The sequence below is a fragment of the Anguilla rostrata genome, chromosome 3, assembly GCF_018555375.3.
Source record: "Anguilla rostrata isolate EN2019 chromosome 3, ASM1855537v3, whole genome shotgun sequence".
NCBI classification, from domain to species: Eukaryota; Metazoa; Chordata; class Actinopteri; order Anguilliformes; family Anguillidae; genus Anguilla; species Anguilla rostrata.
This window is the reverse complement of record NC_057935.1, coordinates 58691186-58716237: the sequence shown is the minus strand read 5'-3', so window position 1 is coordinate 58716237 and position 25052 is coordinate 58691186. Positions and strand designations below refer to the sequence as shown.

At 44.4% G+C, this 25052-nt stretch overlaps 1 protein-coding gene across 1 annotated transcript; it reads right to left on the bottom strand.

Annotated features, from left to right (window-relative positions):
• Positions 1-10938: 10938 nt before the first annotated feature.
• Positions 10939-20196, bottom strand: LOC135251356 (guanine nucleotide-binding protein subunit alpha-14-like). Its single transcript, XM_064328713.1, has 7 exons — positions 19810-20196; positions 18927-19111; positions 18599-18753; positions 17218-17343; positions 14436-14540; positions 13219-13406; positions 10939-11422 (listed from the first exon to the last, which is right to left on the bottom strand). The coding sequence occupies exons 1-7, from the start codon at positions 19985-19987 to the stop codon at positions 11235-11237; spliced, it is 1125 nt and encodes a 374-aa protein (XP_064184783.1). The 5' UTR covers positions 19988-20196; the 3' UTR covers positions 10939-11234.
• Positions 20197-25052: the final 4856 nt, after the last annotated feature.

Below are 25052 nucleotides of genomic sequence, written 5' to 3'. Positions count from 1 at the left end.
TACTGCAACCAGAAGCGTTTTGGAGACGGTTCTGCACTTCCTCGCTAAACGTAACGTGCGCAATAAATTATAGAGAATGTTTCTTGCCAAAAATGCAGACCGGTATTTCACGGCTTTTTCCCCCCTTGAAACTGGTTGATGCACAACAAATGCGAACGCTCCTGGAAACCGAAGGTTGTCTATAAAATGTGTCACTTCCTGCCACAACTGGTGGGAAACAGACACATAAATCCTCTTTTTTTTCTGTATTCAGAACTATTATTACAACAACCATTAATTCTGTTGTTATTTTGTTCAATCCATTCATTATTAGTAGTAATTATCATTGTTTCATTTTAACTGCAGTAGAAACGATACATTTGAATTTTTATATGTATTGGCTTGAGGTAATAGTATGTCATGTCAATAAAGCATTGAAATTGAATTGAAGTGAAACCGACATGGGGAGAGAGGAAGAGAGGTAGACTGATGGAAAGAGGACAGAGATGAGGAATAAGGAAAAACAGAAGGGTTTAGTTTGGGGAGGGGGATGGGGGACGCGACGGTGAACGGAGTCTCTTGTTAATGGAGACATCACCCAGAACTGTATTAGGGGTGCAATAACAGCCCGCTGAAGAACGAGGTGTCTGCTGTATAACGGACTTTCCCCCGTTGCTCATTAGAGGAGGGAGCCGCCAAACTTATTTATCTGTTTACTTCTTGCGTTTATACCAATATGCATATAATTGTTATTTATACTACACTGTTCTCATATTTCTGTTTGTGAACATGTTTACTGTGCTTGGTTTTTTTAATTTTATTTTACTGTGCCCAGTTCTCAATTTTCATTCGTTATGCCAACGGAGCTCCCGCTTGGATTAGATTTTGATAGTCCGAGAGCGTGAGGCGAAGTAGACGGGCTTGCGCATTCAGAAATACCGTCAAACCCCAGAAGGGAACAGGCACAGGGATAGTGGGTAATTTGCGCTATGGTTAATTATTGTTTATACGTTTATGTGCATTGCTTCGGTCCTATACAATTTATACCCGGTCAGATGACGGCTCGAAAAAGATTTTACATTATAACCGAAGAGAATAAAACTCGCAAAACACGAAAAACGGCGGCGTCTCGGAGAGACTGTTGGAAGAGAATATTGGCGGGAAGCCAGAGAGACTATACGACATTATCCTCCTCTTAATTAAAAAATGATTTTTGCGATTTTTCATCATTTACGTTCCTTTTGAGTTTAACTGTTAATGACTACTGCAATTTCGGAGTACCGTGGCAGCTGTGTGGGAGTTGCGAACAGCAGTCTTATTAAAATTAACAATGATGTACTGGTCAGGGCCCATTGTTTAGTAAAAAAGTTTAGAAGCTAATCACATGTTTATATATTATTCATAGTACATCTGAAAATTGATATTTATAACGATTGCTGGATTTCTATATTGTACCCGAGGCGAGGTTTTCTGAGAAATGGAGTACGATTTGCCCCCCCCCCCCCCCCAGCAATTACACCCAGTCGTTCTCCCTGTCTCCGTTTTCAAAACCACTTTTCTTAACCTTTGCTTCCTTCTTCTCAGCCGCTGCCTTCCATCTGAAAATCTGTCAGTCGTGCGCTCGTGCACACGCGCGCGCACACTCGTGCTTTTAGATTGGTAGTATAGGGAGGGGGGGGGGGGCGCGCTCTATCAAGACAAAATGGCAAATACATGTCCTTAAAGAGGGAAGATCGGGCCATAAATTAAAAGGAATTCAGTTAGAGAATGGTGGAAGTACAGAAGTCTACCAGAAATTATTTGGCAATTTTCTCCAAAGATTTTTGACTGTGAGGTTGCGGCGGCCCCGGCGCGAAGTTTTCAGGCAATTATTATTGAGACGGTCGCGAAGAATTTTCGCTCGGCGTCCTCCCCCACACCCGGCTGCTCAGCGCGGGCCGGAGTCAGGCCACTAATCACATACACGGTCAGCTTTGTTCCCGGGGCTCCACGGCAGGGACGGCGGAGGCCAATTTGCGGCTTGTGGTCCAATTACAGGCAAGTTACATAAATGATCGCTGCCAGCTCTCTCATTTTCCTGTGCGGGCTACGCTGTCCTCATAATGACTCTGAGAACAGTAATACCTACAGTATGCGCCCCTGTGTGTGTGTACGCGCGCGCGTGCATACGCATACGCGTGCATGCATGTGAGTGTGTCTGTGTGTATGTGTGCGTGTGCGTATTTGCATGCACATCCCTGCGTTGTGCATGTGTCTGCAGAACAGCATGTCCGTTGCATGTACAGGAATGCGTGTGTATGTGTAATGGTATGCGCATGGTTATTTATGTGTCTGTCCATATATGTGGATTTGTGTGACTGCATGAAAATTTGTGGTTATGTGCTTGTGTATGCGTGTGTGCATTTATGACTGTGCATGCATAATATGTGTTTGCGTGTGTGCATATTTACGTGACTGTGCATGCAAATATGTGTGTGTGCATGTTTGTGTGACTGCATGAAAATGTGTGTGTGTTAGAGAGAGAGAGAGTGTGTGTGTGTGTGTGCGTGTGCAGCACTGAGTGACACATAAGAAAAAGGCGCCATTTTGGCTCTTATCAGTGCAGAAACAGAGCTGACGTATGGCAGCACTTCACTGAAGCATTGCCATTTAGGGAGAATGGAGCCAGAATGGTCGTCCTTCAGTCGTCAGAAGTTCAGGCTGAGGTTAGGTATATTTAAGTGGTGTAAAGCTGATGATTGAGTTTTGGAAGTTTCAATTTAACAGGGGGAAAAAAACCCCCACAAATGACTGTGCCAAGGTATCTGTGTCAATAAGTACACTAACAAAAGCCTTCACCAGAGCCTTTGTGTGTGCGCAGAGTCACAAGCCCCCTGTATAAATCATTCGCTCACACACGCACACACACTCTCAGACACACACACTGGGAAAATTGACGGCTTGAAATGTCACCGAACAGAAGGAAATCCCTGCTGTTCAGAAAGCATGGAGAGAGAGAGAGAGAGAGAGAGAGAGAGTAATACTACACGCATCCATAAGCTGGATAAATGCATTCCTTTAAAAAAAAAAAAAAAAAAGGGAAACAAAAAACAAACAGAAAAAAAGATGTAGGTATCATGTTTTTTATTATATAGAGGCGGCAAATGGGTAGGGGACAGAGGATGTCAGTTTTTCAGTTTTCCCATACGGCATAAGCCAGGAAAATGTTTAATTTTTTAAAACTTTAAAAACGTTTTAAAAAAATAAATAATGGAACGGTGAAAGGTACATTTTTAAAATAATAATGGGTCTCATGACTGACTTTGTTCATGACTGTTTCCTTATGCTAATCACATGAACAGGATTGCGCATAAAATGTACAAACAGTCAACATTCATCTCATTCACCTGGAATATGCAGAAAAACAATGGTCTGTACAAAGGTCTGTGTCATGAATCCTCTGTTGGTTTTTTGTAGGAACATTTTTAAGAACGAAAAGAAGAATAATTTAAGAAAAGTTTTAGTGAATGAGGCCCATTATCTTTAAAGGGTGAAACTGGAAAATAATTAATTCACGAGTGTGGAGGGTTGATTAATGCATCTGCTGTCATGTTCAGAAAATGTTCAGTTTCAGGGCAATTATTTGTGAAGATTCAGAACTTTGTGTGTTAGGATGCTGGTGAACTTTGCTTGCCCACAGCAGGTGGTGCATGACGGTGTGATGTAAACCATTTTTGCAGAACGGACGGAGTGTAGCACAGTGGGTAAGGAACTGGGTTTGTAACCGAAAGGTCGCAGGTTCGATTCCCGGGTAGGACACAGCCGTTGTACCCTTGAGCTAGGTACTTAACCTGAATTGCTTCAGTACATATCCGGCTGTATAAATGGATGCAATGTAAGTGCTATATAAAAGTTGTGTAAGTCGCTCTGGATAAGAGCGTCTGCTAAATGCCCGTAATGTAGAACGGTGCAATTGACCAAATTTCACAATTTTTTTACCTCCTTCATACACACACACCCTCACTCACAAGCACACACACATATACACACACACACACACACATGCTCACTAGCACACAATCACACAAACACACAATTATTCTGTCCATGTATATATTTTTTTCTGTAGCTTTCAGAGTAAGGCAGCAAACGGCTGTGCAAAATTGTGCTTTGAGGGCTCACAAGCGTGCGATCGTATTTCAGTACGGTTGACTAAGGCGGTTCTCAGACAAATGAAATGCATTTAAACGAGTTTTACTGAGAAAACAGACGGCACATTTTAAACTCAATACGTTTGAATTTGGACGAGGATGGCATCACACCTGGAAGTAGGGTGTCTCCACCGCCACATGGAAAGTTTAACCCTCCTGTTCAGTTTGGGTCAAATAGACCCGTTGTCAGATTTTTAGTAAAAGAAGAATGACGTTACTGAGAGATGTAGTATTTTATAAGCAGTTGCTAAGCCAGTGTGAATTTGATTCTTGTTTTGTGTTTCTGTGTGTTGTTCATCATCAGTGTTTGTTTTGTCTTTTTGCCTATCTCTTTGAAAAATAAATGTCAGTTCAAAACAATAAATAACAATAATCCACTGCATCAAAACCTTGTTTCATTTTAATTTTTCATAGATCTCTAGCTGTTGAATGAGGTGTGGCTTTGTTAGGGTTGGAGTGAAAACCCACTGGACGGTAGACATCCAGGAGCAGGGTTGGGCAGCCCTGCTCTAGCTGTTAAATGATGTGTGCTTTGTTAGGTTTGGAGTGAAAACCCACTGGACGGCAGACCTCCAGGAACAGGGTTGGTTACCACCAAATGGGAGACCGCTTCCGCTCACCGGTCCCGTGGGTTCTGATGAGAGCTGCTCATTGGCGCACGAAGCCAGTTCATGGAGGTTGCCAGATTGGCTGTTGGGGTTTTTGGCAGTAGTGCGTGCACTGGGTACCTAAACGTGAAAGGTTGAACAGGAATGAAAGATATTTTTTTTAAAAGGCTCAGAAAATAATAAAATAAAATCGGTCCCTGAAGAGTAATTAGTTCAGTATGAAGAAATTTTAGAAATGAAGAAGTACCGTCCAACATAGTATAATTAGGCCAGGGTAAATTCATAGTTTTTGAATGGGCTTCAGTGGGGAAATTAAAAGTTTTGTGAGCGTCAGGGGGAACGCCATTCCCAGGACCCCCCCCCCCCCGGGCTATACAGTATGGCAGTGCGGTAACAACCGCAGAACATGCAGCCCAAGACACAGTCATGTGACCACCGTGGAAAAACACAGCGGAGTCGCAGGGTGTCTGGCAGCGTGCGTGTTTGTACTACGCCGAGCGCAAACACGCACACGCACGACCCCGGAACTCATAGTGAGCACACAGTCCTGCTTGTTCTCCGTAACATTGTTTAATTAAAAGTCATGGAAAAGCCAATATGGGGAGGGGGGGGTGGGGTGGGGTGGGATGGGGGGGGGACTCTTTAATGAGAACCACGGCCGCTCTGATCTACATCAGAACAATCCCAGCAAACAAACCCCCGTCATCATGCCAGCTGTCTGAAAAGACGTTTTGAAAATAAGCACTACAGCAGTTCCTCAGAGGCAGGGCTGGTCACCGAGGAACTTTGAATTCTTTTCGACAGTTAATCCTCATCTCACCTACCTCTGTGTAGTGCCAGTTGGCAAAATGCCGGCGGGCCAACAGCTCCCTTTTTAAAATTCCACCTTGAACCAGCCTAAACTGGTTTTAAGCTGTGTTTTTCACACTTTTGTCTGGTTTTAGCTGATCATCCAACTTAACCAGCTGTTCACCAGCCTGGCCACCGGGTTATGCTACCAGCTTAACCAGCTCTAACCAGCCACAGACCGGCTAAAACCAGCTTAGACCAGCTATGACCGGTTTAGACCACCTTAGCGTCTCAGCTGGTTATAGTGGGAATTTTCAGCGGGGCTGTGCTGATGACACTGGGCCACTCATGGGATTAATCCACACTGTACCCACTCACACTACATTCCCTAATTTTGCATGTCAATATTTCACCTTAAAACTAAGCAGGTGGGCTGCTGAGTGGCTCATTCGGGGAAGGCACCATGCTATGATGCGTGCATGAGCCCCGTGATCTCTGGTTGAATCCGGACCACGCCAGCGTCGACTGTGGCTATAGCTCCGCAGGGCGACATGCAGTTGGCAGTTGCATTGACCAGGGTATGGGGAGGGTTCAGTTGGTTGGGTGGTCCACATTGCACCACTCTCCCGTGACCCCTACTGGTCAATTGGGCACACAAAGACTACATGCTAAATCCACAGGTGAAAGGCCTTCCTCCTACTGTGCTCTGTGCAAGCTGGAGGAATAAAAAAACAGCCAGCATAAATGCATAATAAAAATAAATATAAAAAGTAGGTGAAGCATTTCCCCTTCCTCACCTGTGTGGTGGGCAGGATGCTTTCACCTAATTATCCGCCTTACAAAGTAATAACAATTTTTTTTTTTAAAAACGACCTAGCTGAGAAATGACGCTTAATGTGATTCAGAATATTTGTTTATGATCGACCTGCGTTTATGATTCTATTTGCGGACCTGCCTTTTCCAGGGGTCTGCGAGACCATCGATTATCTGATGCTCTGAGTTATAACCCCCTTAAAAAGGGACGGCGGTCGGCTAAATAAGAACTGGCGATAATTATCTTTTCACCGGCGGAGCCGACGGTAATCAACACAGCCAGCTTTTTATGCGGACTCCCGTCCCATTACCTCCTCTGTCTGCTCCATTTCTGGGCCTAATCTTCAATGACGGAGATGAGTAATGTTCCAATAAACAGGATGCGGCGGATTCTCAATTATTGTCTCGCTAACATTCATAGGTGGAGCCTTAAGCGCAATGGAAAAACAATTGTATTTTTATTTAAGTCTGGAAATGTGCTCAGATAATCAATGCTAATTTGAAATTCATGTCCTAATTAAAGAAAGAAGACTGTGAAATCTCCGAGCGCAAAACAACGGCAACAAAAAGATCCGTGACTTCGGTGACGTTGATGGTAACTTCCCGCTCCATGAATGGGCACGAGGAACTTAACACAATTTTTTGTGTTAACATTCCCTCAGTTGTAAAGCTTTGCATTGGTCTTCACTGAAATTAACGTTAAATGGCTGGCCGGCTAGCTGCCTGTGTGCATAAGCCAAGATGCAAGTCACTTAGAAACCTTCACCTTAATGAGGTTGTTTAACTTCGCAGAAGGTTGAAGCTCGTGAAACGATTTAGGGAAAACAGCAAATCGCCATCATTAAGGCTTTTTGACCCGCCAAATTAACTCTGAACACAACTTAGAAGCGCGAGCCCCAAAGGAAGGTTCCTCGTCAAAGAGGTAAGATGAATTGCCTTTGGGGTCCGTGGGAGTGTTACTAGCGTTAGCCAGCTAGCTATAAATTTGGTGAAATTGTCCGATATAATTTGTTTATATCGTCTTAGTAGCGTTTAGCCATATTTCAGTAATGACTCGCTTGTTTAAGCAGACAGCTAGCTAGTAGATGAATGGATGTGCAGTATGCGACTTGTGACTTGGTCTACGGTATCGGGAGCAGTTTGTTTTCATGGCTACCGTTTTCTAATGAGGGGTCTGTCGACCTTAATTATCCAATTTAAAGTAGTAAGCGACTGACGCTCTGTTAAACATTCTAAAGGAGTACCATGGTGATTTTCACACTTTCTCGGTTTTATGTGCTATTTGCACAAGAGGCATTGAAGAAACACAATGAGCAAAGTATTAAATATGTCCGTTCTGTATTTTTGGAGAAATATGCGTTTTAAATTCATCGTCCTATTTTCAACCGGTTGAGAAAGTTGTCATTTTGCTGCGTCACGAATACAGTAACCACTCCCATTTCCACGCTCCGTAAAGAAATCTGACAGGACACACCGTCCTGCTGTTCAGACAATGCAAATATTTGACTAACGTTAGGTTCACTTAAATTAGAGTGCCTTTAGATTATTTCTGGTTATATTCATTTAGCTAGCTAGCTAACGTTAGCTAGCTAGGAGGTTTGCTTTCATAAGGCAATGTTATCGATAACGTTAGCTTGCTAGTTTGCTTTTATGATGACGTTATAGTTGTGCTTTTATCTTAACTTGGCTAGCTAGATAGCGAATATTTAATTGGATATAAGTCAACGTCCTTACCTTAGCTATCTGTCGATACTTGATATACTACTAAGCTAGCTAGCTTGTGAAAATTCAGTCTCCCAAAGAGAGCGCGTATCATGGGTAGCTATGGTAAGCGGCACGGTCGTGCAATCATAGCTAACTGACAGTTTCATTACCACGCCCAGACGGTTTCGGTGAATTTTATAGTGAAATCTTAGGCTTAGAAAAATACGTTTTAAAGTACATTGAAATGACTGAAGAATAAAAAAAATTATGCACATTTGTTTTGTTGTTGCCTAAAGACAACTGGGAAGTGTCACGTTCAACCACCATGGTACTCCTTTAAAGAAAAATGTTTTAGTTTACGATCTGTTTTCATGCTAACTGACATGTTCTGCAAGAACATTCGTCAGTGAAATCTCCCGTTCGCGATAATAAATTAACCCAAAGTGAAGTATAAAAATAAGCAAAAAAATAAGCATCTACATCATCACAAAACGGCATATGGTGTGTAATATCACTGATACATCATCATATTATTTATGATCGTCAATGTCGTGATTATGGAGCAGGTGCATTTCTCGTAAGAAGGACCGTTCATAGAAAGTGGCGCACACTTTCTGAGATGTACAATATGAAACATTGGAAGGTAATGGACTGGTATGGATTGTGTATGATAATGAGGCATTTTGATTATGAGTCTTTGTTGTTCTGTAGGCTGTGAGGCATATGGTGACTAAATAGCCTACTACAAATGACCGTTTGAAATATCAGGCACGCGTATAAAAGCAGTTGAGTTCTGGTAAATTACAACTGATATCCCTACTGCAAGCACGAACACGCACACGTGCGCGCGCACGGACACATTCATTGCACTGTGCTGATTAGGAGCAGGAGAGGGTCACGTTACCATTTTGAAACCGAACAATTTACATTAGACAGCGCCTACAAGCGCGGAGTTCCATGATCTTTGGCCTCATATCCACCCAGACTCTTAAATGGTACTGTTTTAATTATAGCTAGGCTTGGGGCGGCATCCTTAATTACATCCTTAATTGGATCCTAAGAAATTTAAATAACATTTTCATTTTTGTTCTTACATTTATTTATTTATTTTTTTATCCCAGCTTTAACTGTATTGGACATTGGAGCAGAGTTTAATTAGTTTCATTGGATTAATTAGCTGCACCATGCCCTCGCGCAAAAACGTGGGCCTTGAACCATGAACCATGCGAGACAGGGGTTCCGTGACACGGTTTTGTCTCCTCGCCTCATCGCTAACTAATTTATTGATTTTGTCCCAAACTGAGAAAGCGGGTGTGCTTGCCTCCAAACACTAGAAAGGTGGCAGTATAATGGGTAAAGAAACTGGTCTTGTAACCTGAAGGTCACGGGTTTATTTCCTGGGTAGGACATTGCCATTGCACCCTTGAGCAAGGCGCTTAACCTGCACTGCTTCAGTATGTATGCAGCTGTATAAATACATGCAATGGAAATGCCAGGCAAAGAGTTGTGTTAGTCGCAAATGCCTCTAATGTAGCAGGAGAGCAGAATAGTCTACTTCACGGTCTTTGAGTGGCTGCTCTCATCCAGAGCAATGCCAGTCCACTGTAGTGGTGTTATGTGAAGCTGAAGTCTGAAGACTCATCTCTTAACACTATACCTGGACTAAATAACTATCACCACTCTGCAGGGCACATCCCAATCTGGGATAATTTTTATCACCTAAATCCCCCTCTATCATGCTACACATGTACCTCCTGTGCCACTTTCATGTTACATGTACCTCTATCCAGCACTTATATTGTACTTTGTATCATTATCTTGGTGTTGTAGCTTGTCATGACCCCTTGTTTGACTTGGCATAGGTTAGTTCAGAGAGTAATGTTTACTGTGTGAACTGGACTTAATGTGTTCACGGCTATGAATAACTGCACAAAATGTGTATTGTGCCTTATCTGACCTGTGTTTTGTAGTCGTTCCAATGACCTTTGGTATGCACTTATTGTACGTCGCTTTGGTTAAAAGCGTCTGCCAAGTAAATGTAATGTAATATAAAGCACTTGGGCCACATTTAGCTTCAGTGTGATCACAGCCTAAATGGATTGCACATAAAAGAGGATAAGCTCTTAAATGAATTTGTAAATATATTTTCAGATATTGCACTAATATATATATATATATAATATATGTGAACGTGGCAAAATTTCGTATAGTTGCCCATGTACGGCTAAGTGTTGCAATTATCTTACACAGTAAATTTAATTGCAGTATATTCACTCTGCCATAAGGAGCCCTCTGGGAGTGGAACCTGTCTCTGTATAGTACAGGACCCCCACCCCCCACCCCAAGCCATTACGGGCATCAAATGAGAGAGCTGTATTCAGCTGGAGAACTCCTGAAGTAAATTCTGACACAAACGTCCTCCAGCCCTGTTCACGCCAGTCAATCAGCAGAAGTGTCCATGGGGGAGAGTGGAGGAAGGGGAGGAAGGGCCGAGGGGGATGGGGGTGGGCTCTTGACAGAGGGGAGGGACACGGCTGAAATGTCACTCAAGGGAGACCCCCCCGGGAGTAAGTGCCGTTTTACAGCAAGGCCTGATCGTCCTCCTCCTCTTCACTGAGTTATTACAGGGGGAACAGTGGGGGGGGGGATATGTGGGATGCTGTGGAGCCCAGATCCGGCCCCCGAGTCGCTTGCTGTCTGGGGTATTTTCAGTCTGGAAATACCCCCATGTCCAAGGAGCTTGCTGGCAGATATTACGGTGAACCAGCCCAGATGTGGTGGACTTTCGTGTTCCTTACGTATTTCTGATGATTTGAACATCAACTGAAACTGAATAGAAATTTCCAGAAGATGGCTCATCTTTTTGGTTTTTACTCCATCCTAGCTTGACTACGAGACCTTTATTGATTAACTATTTAGAGTCTGAGAAGAATGAGCCTGAATAGTGAAACAGCTGAATAATTTCAGCACATGGTCGTTTGCGTTCATTAACCCAAATGATGAATACAATTTTGCAGTTATAGAGGTTTTGGTGGAGAAAAAGACCAGGAACGTTTCTGGAATGTCCAGGGTTACCTACCCCTGCTCTATGGTAATATCTCGTGCTGGTGGCACTGGTGCCAGCAAGGAGAGAAGAGCATGTCAGAGGTCACTACAGAAGGCAGTTCTTCAGGTACTTGTTGTGGATGTTGCCCTTGATGTCGTTGAAGACCTGGCGGATGCTCTCCGTGTCGATGGCACAGGTGAAGTGGACATACAATTGCTTACTCTCCACGTGGACCCTGCTCAGGTACAGCCCCCGGATAAAGTCCATGGCTGCTTCAGCATCACCTTTTTTCCCTTTAAGGTTGGGTGGGTGGTGTGGGGGGGGGGGAGTAAAAGGACAAATTACTTTAAAATAAATAAATAATTTTAATAATAATTAAAAAATTCTTATCCCTGAGTTTTACCATCCATGTTGTTGAATGTCAGCATATTCTTGGTTTGTGCATCAGCAGGCGCCTGGTCTGACCAGTAGTGGCCGCTAGAGAGGGATGACGCCAATGAAACTAGCCGGCTTACCCCCCTGTTATTCCCCTGAGCCTGGGGCAAGTGTTGCCTCGCCAATGCTGACTTTCGGCTAATGGCAAGACCGGGACTCGAACACCCGGTCTCACACAGGGCTCACGCTTTTGGGATGAGCATCTTCAAAGCGTGAGCCAGCCGGAGGGTAGGGCGCAAATGTTTTTATTACGATTCTCGATTTGGGATAGTGGGGAAATCTCTGGAACCAAAACCTAACTGCTGAAACCAAAGAGTGCTGTGGCAGCGCTTTCGGGACCAAAAGATTACGGCGCAGCCCGCTTTGTTACGCGTCCCGGTCCCGGCGAGTGGAGTTCCACGAGCGCCGGTTTTAATTTGTGCCCTTCTGGACAGAACACGTTGGACAAAGCAACCTGAGACAGTTGCCTGGGTAGGTGGTGGGAGAGAGGCCCTCCCCTGAGCATTCTCACCAGAATGCTCCAGCCGTACTGGTGTTCTATGAGTTTCTACATCACTCTGTCACTTGTTACAGTATAGCTAATTTGACAGACGGTATAATGATGAACATATAACCCATAATAGCTGCTGCCCCCCCCCCAACATTTCCCAGTAGCACTGCACACTGAAACGCCACAGATCTGGCGTTGTATAGTTGCCATGGGTTACAGAGCCAGACAGTCTGTGCGACCATAAGGTGAAGGAGAGACTCATGGGAAATTCAGCACCTCCGCTGCCTGCAATGGCGTTCTCCACCGCCACTGTCTCTGTGAACCGGCATCAAACCAGTTTGCTTGTCCAGAGAACCAAATGTACTCATACCAGGGAATTGAAAAGTAAATTTTTAAAAAGAATTGAAAAAAACACCCACATTCCTGCCCTGCTAAAACTTGAGTGGGCTGTTCTGATGGTCTCTGAGCCATGGGTTATCCGTATGGCCTGTAGCCTGAATGGTTTTGGCTGGAGACTCGAGCACTGTGAAACGTACAGACCCGGGACATGGGGTCAAAGCAGTGAGGTTGCTGAATTGTACATGGTTGCTCAATAGCCTCTCTGCGTAGTTTTAAACCTTTATTTATTTTTTAAATTAATTAATTTTTTTTTGGTTGTAATGTGAGTGGAGAGGTAATGCATGTAGTTTGATGAGTTCTGGGTAAGATATGCCCCTGTAGACGGAGAGGTTCTGCACCTTTCCAACAGCGGGAAGATGTTCACGAGACACAGTGGTGGAACGCTTTGTGCACTGAAAGGTGCAGGTTCATTCCAGAGAGGTAAGGATGCCCTGGCCCGTTTGTACCCTGACGCCAAGGACTAACCTGCTTGCTTTAGTATATATCCAGCTGTATAAATGGATACAATGTAAAGTGCTATGTAAAAAAGTTGTGTAAGTCGCTCTGGATAAGAGCGTCTGCTAAATGCCTGTAATGTAATGTAATTCTTCCACCAGCACACAGTGCTGCGTTAACGCTTTCTGTGCACTGAAATGAGTGAGGTTCAAGTGGCGAAGAGAAGGTACGGATGCCCTGTGCCCAGTTTGACTACCCTGACCGCGCATCCAGGGAACAACCCACGTCCTGCAGGGAACTGGGCCTGCCTCCGCCTCTTGTGTGGCTTACCTGTGAATTCGGGGAAGTAGATCTGGAGGTCGGACGTCTGGATCTTCTCAGCCAGGATGTCCATCTTGTTGAGGAAGAGGATGAAAGGAATGTGGCGGAAGCAGCGGTTGTTGACACAGCTGCAGAAACACTGCGCACCTTCCCTTACGAGGTGCTCGAAGGGGTCGGGGGGGTTGGACGACCAGGGGCTAGGAGAGTAACACCGAAATTTCCCATTAAACTCAATTATGGGAGGAGCTACCTTAACATGTTTTGAAAGGTATTGCTGTCTGTGCCACAATTGGGTGTATCGCAAGATAGCAATACGATGGCAACACCAACCTCCCCGCAACCCCCCCCCCCCCAACTTGAAGCCTCGTTCTTCCGTCACCAGGCAGAGGTTAATTAACTGGGAGCAAGTGAAAGAAGTGCGTCATGAAGATAAACAGATTAGCAAACGCACACCGAAGGAGGTGATGGGGGCCGGGGGATCGGCTGGATCTTTGAGAGTCCCGTTCTCCCTCCTCCTTACAATAGTTGCTGAACTGTAGTTGGCAAAGATCACTGAACTGACACAGGGCTTATCCCTTAGAAGAGTAGAAGGGGTCTTCCCCCCCCCCCCCAAACAAAATTCTAAGCCAGTGTTCTAGAACTCAATTGCCTTCAAATACCAGCATCCATTGTGACATCAGCATTAGAATGTTCAGTTAAGAGCACTCCAATTGAATATTTGTGTCCTTGAAGGGTTAAGTGGAAACAGGGCTGCTCAGTGCTCGTGTTTCCACTTACCGAAAACCGCCTCTGTTACCTAAGGCCTTTACCTTCTCTGCAGGTATTCCCACACGCATTAGCGCCTCTGTTTTTGATCTCGGTTAAGGGCTTCTGCAAAATGAGCTCCTTGCTTTTGTTTTTCACCAGAGCTTTTATGCTCACGGAAACGTTTAAGCCGAACGTCTTTCTCACTGTTTCCGCGCCCTCCAGGTTATTAAATGAGCGTGTTTACTGGTGATGTCAGCCATATGTAAAGAGACAATTTGGGATTACATAAAATATGTTTTAAACTGGCCCACAATGATGTTAGCGACACAGCTTACCCCAGAATTTCCCCACTTGAACCAGGGATAAACCAAACGTGTCACCTTATTCATAGAAAACAGAAAGAAGATCCACCAGTTGTGGAGTATTTTAGTAACAACCAAAAGGACAATGGTGATGGTGAAACCGGGCTGTTCTGTTACCCAAACTGGTCGTATTCGCTGAGAGAGGCCACAAAGATGAAGAAATTCGCCTCCATCATGATGTGTCTGAATCTGCGGTGGTGGAATAAATCAGGCTCAAATATCCTGCACAGAAAGAAAGAGGATGCCGTAAACCGGAGTGAAAAGAACATGCATCTTACACAGAAGAAAATAAAAAATGTCAATTGTTTTGGTTGTGTCGTAAGGCTACATCATACGGCATTGGCGTTTTCCAGAGCACAAGTGGAGAAGCATGCAAAGTGCACGTACAAAACAATACAGTGCAGCCTACTGGACGCCGCACTTCCTGACTCTGTGCAGCCGTCCAGTCGGGCGTCTGTTTTGAGTGGAGACAGGAGAACGGACCAATGATTTCTTTTCTTTTTTTTTTTTTAAACACAATGCTCTTTTGGGACTATTGGGGGGAAACCTCACAAACCAAGCCCAGCTCCTACAAGTAGCGCTGCAGCAGAACCTACGGACCAAAGATCACGTCACGGCTGTTGCGTCGTGCATCCCGGTAAACTCCCGACTGATTGGCGAACGAGCGGGTCCACATGCACCAGGCTAGATCTGTGCCTTTCTGGGGGGACTTGAATGAGCCTGTCCTCCAGGTGCTTGTGACTTGTACTTTACAGCCCTGATGATGATGATCCGATAGACCAAAATGTTGATGCTGACGCGTCCCCCCGGCAACAAACGCCGTCTGTCCGCAGACATCTCAAGGGCTGACTCTCACAGTTTGCGTTTACCGATCTGCACGCACGGAGGGTGCATATTCGCCAGCACGTCGCCCACTTGGGCGACTCTCGCTGAAGCCCTCTCGCAACAGTATTTTTTAATATATTTTGTATAATAGCAGGTGCAAAAGTTAACGATTGGTATTGGTAACAAATACAAGTATAAAAATAAAGGAAAGTAGCTACTAGACCAGTTGTGGCCAACCCAGGTCCTGGAGAGCCACAGGGTCTGTTGGTTTTTGTTTTTACTCAGCGCTTAATTGATCTATTAAAGCAGCTGATTACACAGTTAACTCACCTCACCTGGTTCCTTTGGCCTAAGTGGTAGTTGCATTTAATTTGAAAACAAAAACTAGCAGACCCTGTGGCTCCCCAGGACCAGGGTTGGCCACCCCTGTACTAGACTAATGGCTAGGAGTATGGAGCAGGTAAAGTATGCGCTACTTCAGTATGTGAGTAAACAGTTGCCTAGCAACTAGTAAATCATCCCCCCCCCCAACTGTTACTGTTATAATGTAGCCAGCCAGCTACAAGCTTTATTATCAGTTGTTTTATTGGCAATGTTTTAGTCATGAATATACTGTATTGTTGTCGTTTTCTGCTAAGTGTTTTTATCTTATATTTATTGGACAGTGGAAACCTGGACTAATGGAGCTCAGTGCACATCGGTCACGTGTACAAATTGTTCATAAGAACACCTGCCTGCAGCATGCAGGCTACTTGACTGACAGCAAGCCCCCTGCTCTTCAGAAATTCAGAAAAAATTGAAATAATCTTGTCGTCTGCTTCATTTAGGCGTCTGTTTTCGGTGAGCCGTCCCTGCTGTCTCTGGTGTACTGCAGCACATATGGTTTCATTATCGCCCTGTCTCCAATTAACCGGGACACTCTGCTCGTCTGTCTTGTCATCAGCGGGTGAAAAGAAACCCCTTCGAGTTCGCATTTCCCAGTTTTGCATGACTAGCGGAGTAGGGAACAGTTGGTAACCCAACACCAGCCCTGTTCCTGGAGATGTTTCCAGCGTCCTGTAGGTTTTCACTCCCAACACTAACAAAGCCACACCTCACTCAACAGCTAGAGCAGGGCTGTCCAACCCTGTTCCTGGAGATCTACCGTCCTGTAGGTTTTCACTCCAGCACTAACAAAGCCACACCTCACTCAACAGCTAGAGCAGGGCTGTCCAACCCTGTTCCTGGAGATCTACCGTCCTGTAGGTTTTCACTCCAGCACTAACAAAGCCACACCTCATTCAGCAGATCTTGCTTCTAATTAGCAGGGTCAGATGTGCCAAATTAGGGGCGAGGCGGTTAGCGCTGGTGTAGAGAAATGCTGCGGTGGCCCAGTGTGGTTGGTTAGTGCACTGTTGCCGTTTTGAACCGACGTGGATGGAAAATTGAGAGTTGCGCCCAAAGTTGCTATTTTTCCGCTCTTCGCTTTTCTTAGCATTAGCAGGGAGGCGGGATGTGCGTCTGGGGGCTGGATTGTTTGTTGTGGGGGTGTGAATTTGGTGCACACGTTGGGGTGTCGAGTGTTAGAAATCTGCCAATGAACAGAGAAGTCATTTACAGATAAATAAATGACCGTGTGTGTAAGTGTGGGTTCAGAAAGTAAAAGTCCTCCCTGTGGTTTTGGTCCAGTTGCCTGGATTTGCTAATTGGCACAATTCTTCAGCCGGTGGGTAGAACTAATTGGTGAAATCAGCTGGCTGAGTTCATGGGTGGAAGAAACACATGGCACGACTTTTACTTCCTGACCCCTGGACTTTCCACCTCTGTTAATTTCATGACTGTTCTGCCCAGTGCAGCATACATTATAGTGTGAATCTCACACCTCACTGTTCTGCCTGCCTGCCGAGCCACGAGATGGACCACAAAGGAAATAAGGTTCACAACTTCATTGTGTCTCCCTTGATTAGGCTATAAGTTAGAACATTGTCCTTGTGGAGATGTGCAATTCCATCAAATTTTAATTGATGAAGTACACTGAATCAAATGCTCAAACGAGGACCGAAGGTGGGTAGTACCTGACGACGGCTTGCAGTACCTTAAGAAGTGCTCTCCGGTGTCGAAGGAATACTCAACAGATTTGTTGTTCGTTTTGGCCCTCAGCACGTCCTGGTCAGTGGGGACGTACCCCGGGGCAGCTATGCGGTCCAGGTTGTTCATGAAGCTGGTTGGGGGCGGGGGGGGAGGGGAGGGGAGGGGAGAGGAGAGGGTAATGGAGTTGTTTTTCAGGCCCACTAACTATCTGACAACTTTATTGTGTTAGGCTTGTGTATAAGTGGATACACTTCAGCTTCACGTACAGCAGGCAGGGGTGGAAAGGGCCAGTGTGGGTCCAGGTCTTCGCTTAAAGCCCAGCACTGTGAAACCTGATTCTACTCATCAGGTTCTTGATTGAAGACTGATTAGCCTTCAGAATTGTTAGGTTTTGTCGTGCTGAACTGTTGTGCCGGATGCAGGAGGTAGAGCCTCAGCATCACAGGTGGAGCTGGTGATTCCAACACTCGATGGGAGAGAAACAACACTCCACCCGCCACCCTCGACCCCTCCCATCCCCCTAAATTTAGTGTGCCCCAGTAGACATAACTTGCCCTTAGGTTATCTGTGCTTCGTAATTAACATCCATGGATAGATCCATCCATTTCTGTGGGAGCTTTAGAATGGACACAACCCATCCAGGACAACAAAAAAAAAGCACAAGAGTGAACAGAGATTCCCCAAGCAGTCAAACTGCGCCCTCTGCTGGAGGTAGACTGAACTGGCTGCCTGTTGATGTCCCGTTTTGCCTGAGTGGAGGTGGTGTGACGCAGTATTTTAAATGGGGGTGTAAAAGTATGCCAGGCAAAAGCTGGCCTACAGGGCGGTATAAAATCAGTTTACAGCATAAACAGGGAGCAAATTCAAAATCTGGAGAATGTGACCAATTTTTACATGGTTTTTAATTACATTATTATGTGTGTCCACCTGTTGCATTCCTTTACGTGTGGCTGTAAATTTGTTTTTAATTACGCAGTGAACTCATTCGTTTCACACAGCCACGCACTCTGTTTGCACCTCCGATGAGCCAAAGTGTGTCCCACTCAGTAGCTATTCATATATGCCAGCACAGAATCTGACATTTTGGTATAGTCTTTTTTGTATTGACTTTGCCAAAACACCCCTCTCTTCTGGCATAATAAATATTTTTATTTATTTATTTTTTATTTTTGCATGTACTCCCTGTTCATTGTGTGTAGTCCCCTCGACCTCTTATTGTTAATGAGATATCAGGGTAGCACCACAAACCTTGTGTTTATCACACCTGAGTTTGCAGCGAGTAGTGTTTTTTTGCTTTTGATAAAAAAAATACACGTTTGTAAGCCCGACTTTGTAGCTGAGTGTGGCCGGCCGAACGAGCGCGTGACCGGGCCCGTGAGACTCACTACTCGGTGGAGTCCAGAAGCTGAAACTCTCGACGGCGGCCGTAGCAGGTCCTGATACCCGGGTCAGCCCAGAGGCGGCGGATGGCGTCGGTGTGTTGGGCTTCCAGTGTGGTGACCTGCCGCGTCTCCACGTCCTGGATCCACTGTGCGTCCAGCTGTGGGGTGCAGAGCAGAGTGAATTCATGAATGAATGAATGAATCCATGAATTTACTAGATTTTATTTTGTTTTTTTTAGACCATCATAACCGCAACAGCTGTTTGTACAAGCGTTTCCCCTTGAACTGGGGAGACCGCAGGTGAGGGTTTGGAGTGGTCAGCGGTTCTGACCTGGTTCTCTGGGCTTGTGTAGGGGATGTTGAGGGTGATCATGGCCTCGGTCAGGGCCTTGATGGCAGTGAAGACGTTCTGAAAGACCGTCTCGGCGAAGGCCTTCCGGTACTGCACAGAATAGCCCCCTTCGTGGATCATTTGCATCTGTCTGAAGAGGGTGGTTTTCCCACTGTTGTCCATGCCTGCCAATGGGCCCGGGGGCAGTGACGTGGGGGGTGAAGAATTAAGAAAACTCTTAGATCACCAGCAAGTAATTCCAGTCCAACCACCTTAACCTGGCTAAATGAGCCAATTGGCTATACACACCCATTCGTACATTAGATAAACAGGAAAATGTGTCACATGGGGACACGAGGAGAGTCTACGGCTGCCATTCATGCGCACATCAATAAATGTTTATGGATTCTTTTCATCAATCAGTGTCATCATCCCATTAGATAGAATCAGTGTTATTGTGTAACCCTGTCAACTGCATTGTACATGTAACTATGAGTACATATTGCTTCTATGGTACTCGTGTAAACGCTGTCAAAGGCCTAGTACAAGCTGTATTATGTGTACCGAACGAAAACGGCACGGCAGTACTTCTATTTTTTCTTCCACTTCCCGGTCACGTCTCCTGTCCGTTCTGGCCCCCTAGTGGTGGAATGAACTCCTGGTGTTTGTTTTTTTAATTTTTTACTTTTTTGTTTAAATGTTGATTTAGATCAGCTGATTTGTACATTTACTTTCAGTCGTCAGTGTATATTTCGAGGGTTGTAGCAAACAAAAATATAGGCTAATGTTTATATAAACCACGAGAACCGAAACGTATCACAAAATTGAACATAAAATTGATTCTTTGACGTCTAGCTTATATCAAACAGCGCGACCGACTCACCGATTATGCACATGCTGCACTCCCGGCGCAGCAAACGAGCGTGCTCTCTGAGCATTTTATCTATCTTTCTGTCCACCTCGATGGCCGCCCTCTCCTGCTCCGTTGAACAACACCAGCGCAACATTGCTGTACGATGAACACCGAAATGATCTAAGCACACTGAGACGAATGTCCACATTTAGGACACGGATGGTTGCGTGCGCGCACGCACGCACAGCCCGTCTCGGTGGCGTGCACAGACTTTCTGAAGAAGGCGTTTTTCATTTTTCCTTTGCCATGAATAATAAAGACTTACTATGATAGATTGATAGATTGCTTAAGAGAAAATGTGTGCAGCTACCCGCTAACTGGCACTTAATTGCCACAAAGAACATTTGAGCGGTGGCGTAACGAAGTTCCCCGTGAGTAGCAACGACTCGAAGATTACATCGTAGATCGTACATGGTGATAATGCACCCAGATGTCGATTTTTAGATTCGCATAAAATTGTCTGAAGCATGAAATCTAAACATAAACGCGAGAACTTCCCGTATAGTTGTCCCAAAAACATTGCCATACAGTCGAATTTTCCTGCTGCGTGAATGTAGTTTAGTGTAGTTGTTACCATTGGAAAGGGAATGCGGTGTTCTGTCTCTTCAGGGGTCATTGGCATTACTACTCCACCATTTAACCGTATCCCAGCGATTTTAATAAAGTTATATGGTTGCTATTACTGGACACACAATCCCAAGAATCCTGAAATTCACTCTTTGACTCTTGGAGTTTAATACGCTTGATTCATTTCTCACGTTGTTTCCTCAATAAAACATTAGGGCTAATCTTCAGATCTACGCATTTGTTTTTCCTCATAACTCCTTGCTGCGCCGGCTGGTGGAGAGAGCACACGGACCTGGGATGCGTTAGCTGATGAGCAGCTCAAAGTACTCCGATGCAACTTATGGGGCACATTAAGTACTTCTTTGGTTTTTATTTTACTTTTATTTATTTGGTTTGCTTCTGAAAGCAGTAAAATCTAGTACATGATCTTAATTGCTGGCGAAGCAACACCTTTGCTTCGGTTGCTAATGATATGCTAATGGCTTAAAACAAGCAAAAAGATGAAGATTTGGTACTAAAGTGTAGTTATTTTCCTTATAAAAAATAATAATGAAGATCCTCACGAAAAGCACTTAAAAAGGGAAAATAGGTATGTAAAAAGTCAGACCAACATTACTTCCTTGTTCACCTTCCCGATTTCATTCTTCTTCTTTGGTTTTCTTCATTTTTGTAGTCCTTGCGCTGCTCATCCCCAGGCAAATTCATCACTCAAATTGTGTCAGTATATATCCAGCTGTATAATTGGATACAATGTAAAATGCGACGTAAAAAAAAGTTGTGTAAATTGCTCTGGATAAGAGCGTCTGCTAAATGCCTGTAATGTAATTAACAGAAGGCTAAGCAATGTTCTTATTGTGCATTGGATTCAGATAAAATCATCTGTCTATTGAAAATGTAATGGAAGTTTCATTTTGCCTTTGGCGTTGCATGATGTACATACACATACGTTACAACGGGAAGCACCCGTGGTTTTCTCTCATAGCAAGACACATGCACAGTACATGTACACGGCACAGGACACACGTCTGGAACTTCAGATCTGTTGTTGGCAAAGGTACGCTCACAGTAGAAAGGGTTGTCTTCATCGGGGAACCGACTAGACCTATCTAGCACTGCGCCAAGCCTGGACGTGAACCACCCAGAGGATCTCTGCCTCCATGACATGACCTGGCAAGATGGTCTGTGCAATGACAAAGAAAATATATGCACTGAAATCAGTGCTGATGTTAGGTGAACTTAAAAGCGTTTTGCAGCTCTCTTAAAACAATCTTCTTCTCACCAAGAAGATGGAAAAGAAATTGGTTCGCACTCAAAAAATGGCTACAAAGCTTCAAAAAAAAAAAAAAAGTAATTGTTTTTTTATTTGTTTTCTTCGATGCAGAATCATGCACAAACGTTGCGGCATGTTGCCTTCTTCAGTGTGCAGGTACACTATGAAGATGGACAAAAATCCCTGCCACCACTTTTAGTTTCGATATTAGCCCAGTGTAATAACAGAAGATTATTATAAATGGCTGCATGATTTCCTGGGAGACCGACACACAGATTAAAAACACTCCCATGTAAACCAGGCAGCATGGAATGAAGTCCCGAAGATGTAGAGGCACAAGCTCCCCTGTATGTGTGGTGCACCAGAACTCCGGGATGATCTTTGAATACCGAAATGCCCTCTAGGATAGAGCCATAGATCCACATTCTGTATTAAATATCCTCTACGGTCTGTGTTGTGTTAGTACACTTAAATGGCAGGTCAATATTCCGTGTTGGAATATTGCTGGGAGCTTATTTTAAGAGCACCTTTGTGCCAGGCTATGGTTATGGGCTCTGTGTGTCACACAATGTAAGAGCATCAGTGTTTCTGAAGTGGATCTTAAATGTGATTTGACACGGCATTTGATTCACTAATTGGTTGTGGCGCTTTTGGTGTGGTAAACAGAAACCGTTATTACTGTTAGTCTATTACCTCTTTTTATGGTTTGTGTTTTGTCAGAATTTTTATTGTTGGAACACAAAAGAAGAAATGTGTAAAATATTTTTACGTTCTAAAAACCAAGGCCTGACAAAAAGTGTGTGTGTGTGTGTGTCCCTATATACCATACTCCTTACAAGGCACAGCTGCTGACATGAGTGATGATTATGAACGAGCTAACTACTGTCAGCTCCCCAATTAGATTGCCTGGGCTCAGCAACCAGCTACCGTCAGACAGCACGCTAGCAGACGCCAATGCAACATTACTCACGATCACTGCTACCACCATAACCGAGACTAATGAGCTGGAAAATGCCATGGCAGCGGTGATCTTACAGATTACAGATGCTGGGCTGCAAGATCAAAGAAGGCAAATCATCAAATCAATTTTGTTTGTGCAGCGCTTTATTACAGAGAACTGTCACAAGGACGCTTTACACCGCGGCAGAAACAGAGCAAGAAACAGAGCAAAAGTGCAAAAACCAGGCCGGAAGCCCCATATAGCAAGTACATGAGATGGGGGGGGGAAGAACCTAATTGGGGAGAATAACTCCTCAATGGGAAGACATCTCGGGAGGAACCCGGCTATAGAGGGGGAGCCCATCCTCCACTGGCCAGCCTGGTGTGAAGTAGCAGTAGAATGGAACGTGGCAGACATGTAATAAAAGGATATATCGAAATAACTAAAATTGGTTGAAGTAGAAGTCCAAATTGTATAGTTCAGTATAGTTCACGTCATCTCTAAAGATCTGAACCCTTTCAGTGTGGGAAATTTGCAATAATAGAGGAAATCAGGAAGGGGGCAAATACTTCTTCATGGCATTGTACAAGGTAAACAAGACACCAACAGCCGTCATGAAGAGCTCAATGGACCTGCGGAGAACAACACTGGAAGCCAACTCAAGGGCAATTACACAAGTAACTATCAAGGGCGGCATATACCAAGGAGTTCCGCTATCCCCAATACTGTTTTGCATGGGTCTGAACCACCCCCCCCAGGAAGATCATCACAAAGAGTAGATTTGGGTTACAGGTTCAGGAGTGGAGCAACCATGGACTATCTCCTCTACATGGATGGCGGGTATACTGTACGTCAAAAAATGAGCGAGACGTCGACTCAGTGATCCACCTCAGCAGGATATACATTGAAGACGTTGGGGTGTCATACTGGACCGGAGAAGTGTGGGCGGACGGCAGTGAAGAGAGAGGGAAGATAATCAGGTCTGAAGGGGCTTAACTACCCAGAAGGCCACGCAACAGATATACAGGACAAGCTATAAGTACCTGGAGATTCCACAGTTGCATGGCAACCATGATGTGGAGTCAAAGAAAGACGGCAACATCTCCAGAGAGTAGGTCCTGAAGAGTCAGCTTAATGAGAAGAACAAGATCCAAGCCGCCAACACGCATGCCCTGCCTGTCATGCGATGCTAAGAGGAAACATGCCATAGAGCGACCAATACCAATACCATGGAAGCTTCTTCGGGGGGAGTCTACCTAAAGTCCAGCACCCCGAGCTGGTTGGACCCTCCCAGTTCCAGGTGGCAGACACCGCAAAGGGTGGTTGAAAATGGCAGGGGTAAGATCCTATGGGACTTCCAGATGCTGACAGATGAACAAGTACTGGCCAACCAATCAGATATTTTGGTAATAGACAAGAGACAGAACACATCATTGCGAATGGATGTAACAATCTCAAATGACCACAACATCAAGAAGGAATATGAGAAGTTGGAGAAATACCAGGGACTGAACGAGGAACTAGAATAGATGTGGAAAGTGAAGGGAAAAGATTTAAAGTGAACAAATGGCCCCCTCTGCTGGAAGCAAGCTGAAGAGGTTGCTTGTTTTTCTTGTAGATGTGAATTCTGCATTTTTCATGTAGAATTTATTTCAGGATGAACTTGGGGATAGTGTCTACAGACAAATGTATAGACCTAATATCTTGACTGTTTCTTAAAAATACTCCCTTTTTGATAAATTAAAAAAAAAAATTAAAACCCACTGGTGAATTAATGAACTAGAATATTAATAATTGATCATGTTACAGGGTTGAGGTAAATTACATTCTTATAAACTCAATTCGAGAAATGAATAAAAATTTGTGAATTGGAATAAGTTTCCTCATGTTAAATGTATTTCCTAAATTGATTGAATTACTTCAGGTGTGGACATACCGCGCAAAGGCTTGGATGAGTGTCAGCGGAAAAAGATATTTGGCCTCATTAAAAAAACTATTCTTACTTTTTTCTTAAAAATGTTCATACGAAGAAAACAATACGAGATTCATGATACATGTGCAGACCTTTGTCTTTGCGCATATCCCAGATGTCTGAGATGATGAATGCTGGCTGTTTGTAAACTTTTTACGGAATCCTGTTCATGTGATTTGCAAAAGGAAACAGCCAAGAACAAATACAGATAAGAAAAAAGTGACGAATGCCGAAATGTTCATGGAAACATTCTTACACGCAAGTTTACGATCAAATGTGATTGTGCACGTGTTTTGTGTTTTCCAGTTCTTCCTGTAAAGGAAGGTGCTTGGTGCGAGTCCATTCTGAATGAAGGCTTGTGCATCATTCATCCCAAAAGAAAAACTATCAACTTTTGAGAACTTAGCATATTGAGTCAACTAGAGTTGGAAAATGCACTTACATTGACTTCCCTGTCTGCTCCA

What these genes read in the sequence shown, in the direction of transcription:
- LOC135251356 (XM_064328713.1), bottom strand. Translation starts at nt 19,987, where the DNA reads ATGTGGACATTCGTCTCAGTGTGCTTAGATCATTTCGGTGTTCATCGT. An exon ending in ACACAAGCCCAGAGAACCAG is followed by an intron (nt 18,754 to 18,926) that starts GTCAGAACCGCT and finishes TGCACCCCACAG; the next exon opens with CTGGACGCACAGTGGATCCA. An exon ending in CTACTTCCCCGAATTCACAG is followed by an intron (nt 11,423 to 13,218) that starts GTAAGCCACACA and finishes CCAACCTTAAAG; the next exon opens with GGAAAAAAGGTGATGCTGAA.